This window comes from Choloepus didactylus, chromosome 1 (assembly GCF_015220235.1).
Source record: "Choloepus didactylus isolate mChoDid1 chromosome 1, mChoDid1.pri, whole genome shotgun sequence".
Lineage (NCBI taxonomy): Eukaryota > Metazoa > Chordata > Mammalia > Pilosa > Megalonychidae > Choloepus > Choloepus didactylus.
Genome location: NC_051307.1, coordinates 72733671 through 72746125, shown reverse-complemented (window position 1 = coordinate 72746125; position 12455 = coordinate 72733671). Strand labels below are relative to the sequence as shown.

At 35.7% G+C, this 12455-nt stretch overlaps 1 protein-coding gene across 17 annotated transcripts in view; it reads right to left on the bottom strand.

The window, feature by feature from the left end:
• BBX (BBX high mobility group box domain containing) overlaps positions 1-12455 on the bottom strand; it is a 312533-nt gene that overhangs the window by 91870 nt on the left and 208208 nt on the right. For 15 of the 17 annotated variants that reach the window (XM_037835075.1, XM_037835081.1, XM_037835063.1 and 12 more), the window contains one exon: positions 6669-6911. The exons of 1 other annotated variant lie outside the window; for it this stretch is intronic. In XM_037835075.1, the coding sequence (XP_037691003.1) occupies positions 6669-6911 (243 nt within the window). Of the gene's footprint in view, positions 1-818; positions 987-6668; positions 6912-12455 lie in introns of those variants that run through there. One more of the 17 variants, XM_037835107.1, reaches the window with a different exon arrangement.

Below are 12455 nucleotides of genomic sequence, written 5' to 3'. Positions count from 1 at the left end.
TAGCGATTTGTTTATCAGCCACGGAATTGACGTACTTTAAAAGAAAATTTAAAATGTTAAATGTATAAATGCATTAACTGTCTTGCAGTGTTGTGGATAATTTCTAAAAATTGGAAGCAATATAGTCAGTCAATAAATAAAAGGTAGCACATGCATGAAATAAAAAATTGTGGTCTAAATATGATATAAAAGATATTTAATACCCTATTAGAAGGAAAAAATTATCACATGATCACTAAGGTCCATTTCCAAAGCCTATATATACATAAAGAAAAGCTTCCATGTATGGTCCAAAAATATTAATTATTTTATTTAAAATTTTTCTATTTAAAAATATTGTTTACTTTTTTACCATGATGTCTGAGTGGTAGAATTATGCTCACTATTATTTCCTCCTTTTTTGTTTTTCATGTTTTCTAACATCTTACAAGGAGCAAATATTGCTAATATATTAAGGAAAAACAATAAAATCTTGCATATGGGCTGTAAAAAAAAAAAAAAAAAAAAAGAAAAGTATAATTTCACTCCTTAATTTGAACAAGTAGGAGAAAAGTAAGTTTAATCAGTTTGAAGTAATAAAAATTTAAATTTTAGAATTTGTATAAAAATTTAAGTTAGTTACTTTTTAAAAAGTAGATAAGGATCTGGAAGAGAAAACATCATGTAGTAAAGGTCCTTTCTGAAAATGTATTAATAGATAAGAAAGATGAATAATTCACAAGTTAACTAATTTGAATTGCAGAATGCTGAAAATTTCTTAAGAAATATATTCACTTAGGTTTTATAATTTCCTTAAATACTTGAAACTTTCTACTTACCAAACAGTTTACAGCATGGACATGCAAATTTTACAACTGGTGCAAAGGTTAACTTTTACCCACATCCTTTTAAATGATGACAAATTGCAAAGTAATCAGGATTTACAGTAGTAACATCTTATCTGCTCTTTGAGTACTGGGTCTCTCAATCAACCTAAAAATTAACATCTGAAACCAAATATCAAAATTAGTTTTGAGAGACAATTAGAGACAGTTTCAATTCTTGATTTATCACTCATTAACTGTGGGATAAAGTCCTTACAATTTTATCTGATTTGAATACTTGAATGCTAGTGTTTTACTAACTAGCAAATAGACTGATATTTCTTTTATCAAGTAACATCTATTTTATTAGGGGATGGTGATCACAACGGACGGTATCTGCCAAATAGTATAAAGTGATAACATTTACTTTTGTTGACTCTTGTGTTTCAAAGACAAATTTTGCATTTTAGTTAGCCCTTCACTGTTTCTATTACAAATAGTAAATAATCATTAGATAGAGAAGTATCAAATAGAAACAACTTAAAGGTGGTTTTACAAATGTGGAAACTCATAAAGGTCTGAGAAGGGAAAAGTCTAAGTATAAACATTCCAGCTCTACTACTACTAACTTTGCCCGCTTGCATAAAGTCATTTACTTTTTCTGGACCACAGTGTATTCACCTATAGTGTTTGGAAAATGGTATCTACCTCATGGTATTACTCTGAGGAGTAAATGAATTTAATGTTTATGAAAGCAACCTGGATACCAAAAAAGCAATATACAATCATTTTAAGCAGTATAATCATTTCCAAAATAAATACGCGAATAAAATACAGTAAAGTCTTATCTGGAAGACAGGCATGGAGGTCTCAGAAACAAGAAATATTTGTGGAACATGGAGCCCAAATCTATGGCTTTACTACATAAATTCCCAAGAGCTGGTAGGGCCTCTAATTAAGCCACACTCAGAAAACCCCATATAGAATTAGTCATCTGATTAGAGATAGCCAATAGTGGCTGCCAAAGGAATGCCAACTGACACCTGAGAGTGAACCCAAAAGAAAAGACCCATGGAAAACCAAGGCAAAAGAACAAAAAAATGGAGACTCATTTTTATGTACAGACAAAAATTCAAACATAGCTCAATTGTTCGCAAAGGTTCACTAAATTACAGATTCTAAATTCTTTTTTGGAAATAATGGCTTAGAGTTTTCAAAAGAATTTTTAAAATGCATATTTTAAGAAAGTAAGGAAGTATACAAACAAAATTTTAAATAAAATTTGCAGCATAAATATATAAAACTAAAAGTGTTTAAAGTAACAGTAAAGTTTCATCTGAAAATCACTTATGTGTGATATGTTTCTCAAGAATATTGGATAAATGAAGTGCTGCTCCAGTTTAATTGTATACAAGGTGCTACCACATGCTTTCAAGAATACAAATTCTGTTAAGCACGGCATGCCAACAGTTCACAAGATTCTCCAGAGTCACAATATATGAGAAAATGAGAGTCTCTTCGGAGAAGAATCCATTTCTGATAAGACCAAAAGGGAACAAATGGACTTTACAAAAATTATCCCAGTTGCAAATAATCAAAATAGATAAATTTTATCTTGAATAAAATATAGGGGAAGCACTAATCACTCAAATCTCAACAGAGTTTTGATACCAACATTTATAAAGGGCTTTATGTTTTACAAAAACACCTCTGAATTACATTTCACTGCATTTGATGCCACAGCTGTTTTACTGGCATACAACGGAACCTCCAAACTCTTCAGTGTGGTCTCACATGATTCTGCCTTTAATTACCTTACAACATCATTTCCTGGTACTTTCCTAAACATACCCTAGGCTCTAGGTAAACAAACTTTCTGGTTTCTGAAATTTTTCTCATTTTCTTACATCTGATTATTCTTGCCTTTCTCACTGAATCCTTATCTACTTCAGCAAACCACTTGGGCATAATAAGTCCTCTCCTACCCCTTCAGGCCTTGAGCATCCTTCAACTTCTCCCATACTGGAGGGGAATGGGATGCTACTGAAGCTCACTGTTTCCCATTTTCATCCTTCTTGTATACTCAGAGCCCAGGGGAGAAGTAAAGCCAGATATCCTTGGTACCTGGCTGAATCCTAGTCCCAGACCCTTGCATCACACACTCCCCTAGGTGGAGCAGTAGGATATGTGTGCTGTGCTGTAGAGTAGAGCTGGGGATGCCCACCAATGTTGCAGGGAAACCACGGACACCAACATGGGGTATCAGGTGGCAATGGAGCACAAGAACTCTCCTTTCTCCCCAACATAGAAGGCACGGGAGAAGAACTTGGATCCTCGAGTCAGACAGACCTGAGTACAAACCCCAGATCTACTACATCCTAGCTCTGGGATCTCAGACAGGTCATTTTAGGCTTCTGAGCTGCAGTTTCTTCATCTGTAAATTGGGTTAATATTGTTACCTACCCTCCCAGGGCCTTTGTGAGTATTCTGTGAGAGAAGATAGGTAAAGTGTTTAACAAGCGGCATTCAATAAATGGAATCTAAAAATGTTAAAAAAAAAAAAAAAAATCTACCTACTTTAGAAAGCCTTTCCTGAGATATCTCCATACCAGCACAAGCAGAATTTACCTATAAGAGCCATGACATTTTAATGTTACCATTCCTTCCATACCTGACTTTACTTATCTCTCAGTCATGTCAAGTGGATATCATGATATATTAAACGAGCATTCTGAGTCTAATAGGCAAGAGTATCCCAGCTCCACAACTCACTAAATGCATAAATGATCAATATACTAACTTCTCAAAACCTCAGAGTCCTGTTATGGAAAAGGGATAAATGATTTTATTACATATTTGTGTTTACATAAGACACCAAGCACAGAATGAACCAATTAATCAATAAGCGAATACTTTCTGCCTCATGCCTCTGATCCTCAGAAAAACCTGTATTGTAAAGGTCATTCAAAACTGTGTTAGATCCTCCTTTCCTCTTTGCATTCACTCTGTTCTAGTTGGAGATCAAGATGTGTGATCCTCAAATTTGCTGTCAATTAATGATGATCATTAGTTTAACTGACACGTGGAAGGTTCCAGCAATATTCTAGGCAGAAATATATTTCTATATTCACAAAAGGACATAAAGATGTTGAAAGAAAAAGTACGACTGCTTTTGTGCCTAACAGGCAGCCACACATTCAGAATCAGAACCTGTGAACATCACCACAGTGCACCACTGCTGAATTTAAGAAAGTAAGCCAGGTTATAACCTTACATTAATATTTTAAAATCACTTATACCCAATCATTGCTTTAATGAGAGTCAAAGTTCATCAGAGAAAGACGGAACCCTCATTCAACATTCCCCCCCCCAAAAAAAATGCAAATCAGTACTGGGCAACAATTCAAGAAACTGAAAACAAACCCAGAATGGGTGTTTCATCTCTCTAGTTGCACTAATACAAAATAATCAGGAGCAGGGGAAAGGTCAGGAAATTTCATGACCTGTCAGGTAGAAAAGAAAAAAAAAAAAGTTGTAAAAATAATTACAATTGTCACATATATTCCTGTTTTTAAAAATATGCTTCATTAGTTATCCTTACATAAAAACAAGAAAAATATTTTTTTGCTTAACTGATAATGGAAGTATAGATATTGGTGAATATGTAAGCATTCATATTCACAAGCCTACTATGCTGAAAGACTATGTCTGGTGTCTAATTAAGTACATTTAAAACGTGAGGTTTAAAAATTAAAAAGTTGCACATGTAAAACAGTTTTAAAAATAACTGCCTAGGAATGGCTTGAGGAACAAAGACCATACCTATCACTGGCATTGTATCACTAGCATCCACCCCAAAACCTGGAACAATGAATCCACTTAATAAGTATTTGTTGACTGAAATGACATCCCATTAAGGCAGCAGTATCAATACAAAAAACACCACCTCAAATATCTACACATTAAAATATTCTAGAACCATCTACTAAATAAAGAGAAACAAGTATCACTTACTACTAACAACCAACTGTGTAATAATTTTCAAAGAAGCTAAACATTCCACAACCTGCACTAGAAATGAGGTGACATTTCATAAGAACAACTATAAACAAGGCCAGTTTTGAAGAGAAACATCCAGTTATGATCTGCATTTTTAGCAGCTTGCAGGGGGCCACCTTAACAGATTTCATTAAAGCATCACAATGGCAAATACTGTGAACCTAATTAAATAATTAATAAGGGTTTTCCTGTGTGAAAACAATATTTCCTCCTCTTAAAAGTGGCCACCTATTGGGTATGTTAATTAACAGTATTTACAAAAAGGCAGACAATATACTTGGGGCAGGCTGCATATTAACCAAAAATATCAGTTCAAAAACAAACTCAAGTGTTTAATTACAGAAAGCTAATGCAGTTTTCTATGAAGTTTCAGACAATTATTTATTACATAAGCATAACTATGAAAGGATGTAAGGCTATTTAATGGGAAAGGTCTGTTTATTATTATACTAGTGGAAATCTACTGAAATATTTAAAATTATGTAGTTTACAGGAGATAATTTTAAACTTTCCAGATGCCTTACATAGTTAAAATCCTGTCTTCAACAAGAATCAATTCCTGAAGCCTTATGTGAACATTAATTACATAACAATTAAGGTAATCATTTACTCTGGATTCAAATTTCCCTGAACATTTCATATTTTTTTATGTTCCATGTTAGCTTGTTATACAAGCAGTAAAACAACAGCAACTGAAAGTATTATTTTTCTGCATACTGACATATCTAATTAAAATGTGTCAAGTGAAACTCAATATTTTGTCCCCTGCAGGTTCATTTTTCTTCACAGAACTTATTTATTAGCCAAATGTTTGGGTGCCAGGAGTTTTCATGAATCACAAGAGACTCTTCATAAGTTTCAACACTGAAGATATAATATTAGAATTATTTTGTGCAAGTTTAAATAAAATAAAATTCCTTTGTCTTTTCCCTTACTCAGGGCTAAATCCATTATACAATACACTCACTTAAACGTACACTGATCTCACATTAATTACAAATTAACTTAGAAACAAAACCAGTATACTTTGTTGGAAGAAATTTAGTAACTTATATCATTTGAAATTTATTAATGTCCCATTTCGCTGACTCCTCTTCTTGTAGGGAATGTGTCTTACCAACTACTTCCTACACAGTGTTTGTATGCATATACACAATTGAGTACATCCTATTCTACTGCCATTCATTCATTGGTTTTAAATATTCATGCTGCAGTACCTGCAAAACAGAAACAAGCATAACTCTTGATGGAAGAGATACAAATCCTTGTCCAACTTCCTCATTCTACTAATGTAAAAAAATAAATAAAATAAGCTTAGAACCAGATTGACTTATACATGGTCACAACACTATTTAGTATCAAACCTCCTTCCCATGAGGCAACCAGAGTAACCTAAAATTAGGTCATCTTTTCCATGGGTATTTTCTGACAGCAGAAGTAGGATCCCCAGAGAAATTTTTAAAAAAGAAATTCACTAGTAATTTTCTGAGGGCAGTGGCAAAGGGGCACAAATGCTTATTATTATTCATAATAAACCAATCTATCCCTTACAACAATCAGAGGAATTCTGTACAATGAGAAAAAACTTCTTTGTAATAAATCATGCTTGGCACTTCCACTGGCATTTGCAAGGTGGACCTGAAAAAGAGACAGGGACAAAGAAGGTTCTTATGTTTTCACTTAACCCCTGACTTGGGATTCACCTTTGTGTTGCTAGACATTTGGCAGGTGCTCCATTATATTCTGACCAGGGGTTACAGAGTTGGTTGCTCATAGCCACTTTAACACCTCATCAATGGAACCTACCTCCTTGGCCATATCTGTGTATTTCTGCTTTTCCTTTGGATCGAGAACAGCCCACCAATCAGCTAGAATCTTGGTAGCACCTCGGTTATCAAGCCTGGGGTGTTCCTGACGTACAAGGGAGCGATGGCGTTTGCAAAACAAGAGAAATGCATTCATTGGTCTCCGAGCTCGCTGTTCTGGTGACTCATCATCTTCAGTCTCACCAACATCTTGCTCTAGGCCATCGGCCCCAAGAAGTTGAACCTATTGCCAACCAAAATAACAGCCAGATGTTTAACATATTTTGGACAATTTTGTTTCAATAATTAGTCTTGGTTTGCAAATTACATGTCTCTTAGCTCCACTGAACAACTTACAAATCAAAAAAAAAAAAAAAAGGTTTTTTTTTTTAAACCACTAACCACAGTTAGTGGTTGGTAATTAATTTATGATGTATCTTTCTGCATAGTTTCTACAGCAACCTCTGAATGTCTTTATTACAGCATACATGACATTGTCTTACAGTTTTTCAGATTTTTTTCCCTATCAGTAAACAGTGAGCTCTTTGAGGGCAAAAGCTGTCTTAGTTACCTTTATTATCAGTGACTACCTAGCTCAATGTCTGAAAAAACTTAACTGTTGAGTGAATGAATAGACCCATTTTGTGGTATATAGGTCTCAATATGAACAATATCCAAACAAAACACACAATATTAGTTGTCTTTCTCTTCTTCAGAAAGTGCTTTGCTACAACTCATAACATGAAAGTGTTTAACATGAAAATAGATGGTAAAAAGCCAATATAGACTGCTCAATGCTTCTGAACACATCAAGAAAGCCTTCTACTGTAAAAATAAAAATACCCATTTAACAGGATTATTTGAAAGAAGACTCTTCAAGCTTGTAAATATCATGCTTTCTTCTCTAGGGAAATGCTATGGTGATAGGAATAAACTCACCCAGGCTTAAACTTTCAAAATCAGTTTTGAATCCTCCCTTTTCCTCAACATTTCATTCATTCAGTCTTCAAGGTCTTCAAGGACTTCTGCATAGTCTTGCTTCTTTCCACCCCATCTGTTTAATCCTCAGTGTATCTGTCCACCCCATCTGTTTAATTCTCACTGCCACTGTTCCAGTACCACTCTGGCTTGTGGCTAGTCTTCCTGCTTTTTATCATCTCTATAATACTTCCTGCTAATGGCAGCCAGATTAAATTTCTTAAAGCACATCTCTGATCACAGAATTTCAGAACATTTAAGGATTGTTTAATATCTTACAAACGTAAAATGTGATTCTATGTTGTTTCCCAGGAACAAAGCAACATTAGTAGAAGTCTAGAATGCTTACTATAACCATTTCTTTTTTTCTTGTTTCATGGTTCAAATCAAGAAGGTTCAAGGTAGTTGTTAGTCTGTAATACACAGCAGGGGGGTGGTTCTCAACCTTTAGTGTCCATCAGAATCCCTGTCAAAACACAGATTGTTTGGTCCATTCCCCAGAGTTTCTGATTCTGTAGGTCTAGAGTGAGCACTGAAAATCTGTATTTCTAACAAGTTCCCAGGTGATGCTGAAGTTGCTGGTCCAACGACTGCACTGTGAGAACTACTGCTATAAGGCAATCGTGAACTTTCACACAATATTTATTGGGAAACTGTTAAAGAGAGAAACTCTGGTTCAAATCACCAACTTAATCCAATTTTTAAAGTCTTTTAAGTTTAAATAAGTATTTGCAAATGCATTTAATTAACCACCAATAATATCTTCAAACACAAATAGTACAGAAAAATCTTGAAGTGATAGCCATCTGCTTTGGAAATACATTAGGGATTATTATTGGGGGTGAAGGCTATAGATTTATCTTCATTACATATACAATCATTAACAGTGATTTGCATTTTCAAGGGATAATTATTTAGCGTTCTAAAACTGACTCAGAGCTAAAAAGGCAAAATCAGAAATAAAAAATCTATTATGTAGGTTGAGGAAGTAATTATATTTTCCCTTCTGAAAAGAATAACTTTTGATTTAGTTATTAAATTATAAAGCTCAAGTAAAGAGCTAAGATAAAGTAATAAAGAAGATAAGATCCTGGCCTAAGAAGCTCACTGTTTAGGGAAGGAAGAAATACAAGAGCAAATAAATTAAAAATAGTGTGATGGCTGCAGCAAGGAACCAGTGAGATAAACTAGTGGAAGAGTAGAAACACATGAAGTCTCCCTAGAGGAGGTATTGTCTGTGTTAAATTTTGAAAGATGAATGAATCAGAATGTGTCAGGTAGTCAATGGGGAGACATGGGGAACAAGCAGGAATTAGGGCTCAATGGTTTATTTGAACAACTATGGGCAGTTCTATAGCACTGGTATATAAATGGTGAGGAGTGGGATCCTGGAGATGAGGTTGTAAAAAAGTAAGGACTACCTCATGAAGAATGTGCTCTGCATGTTAAAAAATGTGCAGTTTATTCTGTAAACCAGGGATCTCAGACTTTATGGACCAATAAAAAAAGTTGGGGGGCCTAACAAAGATTGCCAACTTTTAATTTTGCCAAGTATGGACTCTTAAAAAAACTTTTAAACCACCATCTAATATTACAATTATCTCATTAAATTAATTAACCACAAAGCAAACACATAAATAAATACATTAACAAATAACAAATAAGGTGAAGATGAAAAGCCCTCTACCTGGACTTATTTTTCTCTTTCACGAGGGGCCCATCAATACTTGTAACAAATCAACACTAGTAAATACACCACGGTTTGAGAAGTTGATGCAATAGAGTACCAGGAATGCTTTTAAGCAGGGTAAGACATGCCTAGATTTGTATTTAAAAGAGGTAACTCTCGTCAGTAGTGTGAACATGAATTATACGAGCAAAAGTAGGAGTAACAGAAACTAGAGAAACCAGTTAAAAGTTTACCTCAACTGTCCAGGCAAGAAAGGGTCAAGGCTAATTATGGCAGTAGTAATGGGAATGAAGAAATGGGAACAGAGACAATATTTATAGACAAAATTTATTTATGAGGTAGAACCAAGAGTGGTAGGTATCTATTTGGACTTAATAAACCATTTGTTCTACATTTTTCAATGTTCACATTAGTGGTAGCACATAATATTTCTCTTTTTGTGCCTGGCTTATTTCGCTCAGCATTAGGTCTTCAAGGTTCATCCACGTTGTCATATGTTTCACAACATCATTCCTTCTTACAGCTGCATAGGAATCCATTGTGTGTACATACCACATTTTATTTAACCACTCATCTGTTGAAGGACATCTGGGTTGTTTCCATCTCTTGGCAATTGTGAATAATGTTGCTATGAACAGTGGCGTGCAGGTATCTGCTCGTGTCACTGCTTTCAGATCTTCTGGGTATATACCAAGAAGTGCAATTGCTGGATCAAAGGATAACTCCGTATCTAGTGTTCGAAGGAACTGCCAGACTGACTTCCAGAGTGGCTGAACCATTATACAGTCCCACCAATAATGAATAAGAGCTCCAATTTCTCTACATTCTCTCCAGCATTTGTAGTTTCCTGTTTGTTTAATGGCAGCCATTCTAATTGGTGTGAGATGGTATCTCATCGTGGTCTTAATTGGCATCTTTCTAATAGCTAGTGAAGCTGAACATTTTTTCATGCGTTTCCTGGCCATTTGTGTTTCCTCTTCATAAAACTGTCTTTTCATAGCTTTTGCCCATTTTACAATTGGGCTGTCTGTAGCACTGTCATTGACTTACAGGATTTCTTTATATATGCAAGGTATCAGTCTTCTGGAATGCCAATGAGTCTTATATTTAGACGTTTTATATTATCTATCATATCCCTGAGGTCCATTTTGATTTTTTTTTATTTTTAACCCATTCTTTCTTTTGTACTTTCATTTTCCGTTCTGCCATCCTCCAGATCACTGATTCGCTGTTCAGCTTCCTCTAGTCTTGTATTATAAGTATCCAGAATCTTTTTAATTTGGTCAAAAGTCTCTTTTATTTCCAAAATATCGTGACTATTTTTATTTACTCTTGCAACTTCTTCTTTATGCTCTTCTAGGCTCTTCTTCATGTCTTTTATATCCTGTGCCATGTTCTCATTGTTCATCTTTAGTTCTTTGATTAACTGCTCCAAGTACTGTGCCTCCTCTGATCTTCTGATTTGGGTGTTTGGGCTTGGGTTATCCATATCATGTGCTTTTTTCATACGCTTTAAAATTTTCTGTTGTTTCTGGCTTTGTATTAGTTAGGGTTCTCTAGGGAAACATAATCAATGAGAGGTGTCTATGACTATAAAATTTAGTAAAGTGACTCACACAACTGTGGGTATGTATGAGTCCAAATTCTGTAGAGCAGTCAGCAAACTATCAACTCCAAGGAAGATGTCCAATGAACTCCTCAGGAAACGAACCGGCAACTATGATGAACTCCTCAGGAAATGAACTGGGATCTTCAACGAACGTGTTCGATGAACTCCTCAGGAAATGAACCAGCAACTCTGACGAACTCCTCAGGAAACGCTTTGCTGGGCAGTCGAAGAAGAAGTGAAGGTCCTCTATCTGTCTCGCTTATAGGTCTTCAACTGATTAATTGGATTAAATCCAGCCAATTGCATTCTCTCATTGTGGGAGACACCCTTTAGTGAGTCATCAGTTACAGCTGCAGTCAATTGACTGATGATTTAATAAACCAACCTGTTGGTTTATTAACCAGCCACTAAATGTCCTCGCAGCAATTGTTAGGCCAGTGTTTGCCTGACCAGACAGCTGGGTACTATCACCTGGCCAAGTTGACACATGAACCTAATCATCACAATCCACCCCTTGTCAATTTGGCAGTTATACACATCACCTAAAACCATACTTTATCTCTAAGTAGATAACAATAACAGACAAATATTTTGCCTAACAATACTCTGCTGTGCAGCATACAACTGGAAACACGCCAAATCTCTCCAGAATAGGGTGCAATTAGTTCTTAAAATTGATTTCCTTTAGCTTAAATACAGCAAAATGAACAGTACGAGTTATGCCACATGATAAGGGGATAAGACAGAGAAGAAAGCAAAGATATTTGCTTTACAGACAAATACAAACATACTCATAACAAAACAAGGAGGAAATATTCATGCCATCATAGTCCTCGTTTGTGTAACTGGTCACCTGGCCATAGTTCGTATTTATCACTACCTTCTTCCACTACCCATTCCATGTTCCCTTTACCCTCAGCAAGCACTTCAGCTAGCCGTGGTTCTTTGCCTGGTGGGGTGACCCAAACCTTCATTCCTGAAGTTTCTTGGCCATCGGTAGTCCTGCCTGGATTGGGTTGTTGCACTTTTCCATTGACTTTAATCACAGGGCATGGTAGTACTAAGAGATGTCCTAGGGGATCTCCTGTATTCCAAGAAAACTCTTCTTTACTTCCATTGTGTAGTTGCAGTGCTATTTTCCCTTGATAGTCAGGATCAGTCACCCCAGTCAGTACAGTAATCCCCTTCCTTGCCTGCTGATTCAGAGGCATAAGAAGACCAAAGTGGCCAGGTGGCAGCCTTAAGTTCCAGTTCAATGGGATTATTGTTGTGTTTCCTGGTGGAAGCACTCCTCCTTTTGGAACCAAAACCTAAGCTTGCAGGGACAAGAAGCAAAAATTTACCTAGTGGATCAATAGGAGTGATAGTGAGTGGTGCTACTCCTGTTTCCACCCCTTGATTCCTGGACCCATAAATCCTGGCTATGGGAGAAACTGCACCATAGAATGGATGCTGATTCAGAGCATACACAGTCTCCTGGAGAACACTGCCCCAACCCTGCAAGGTATTGC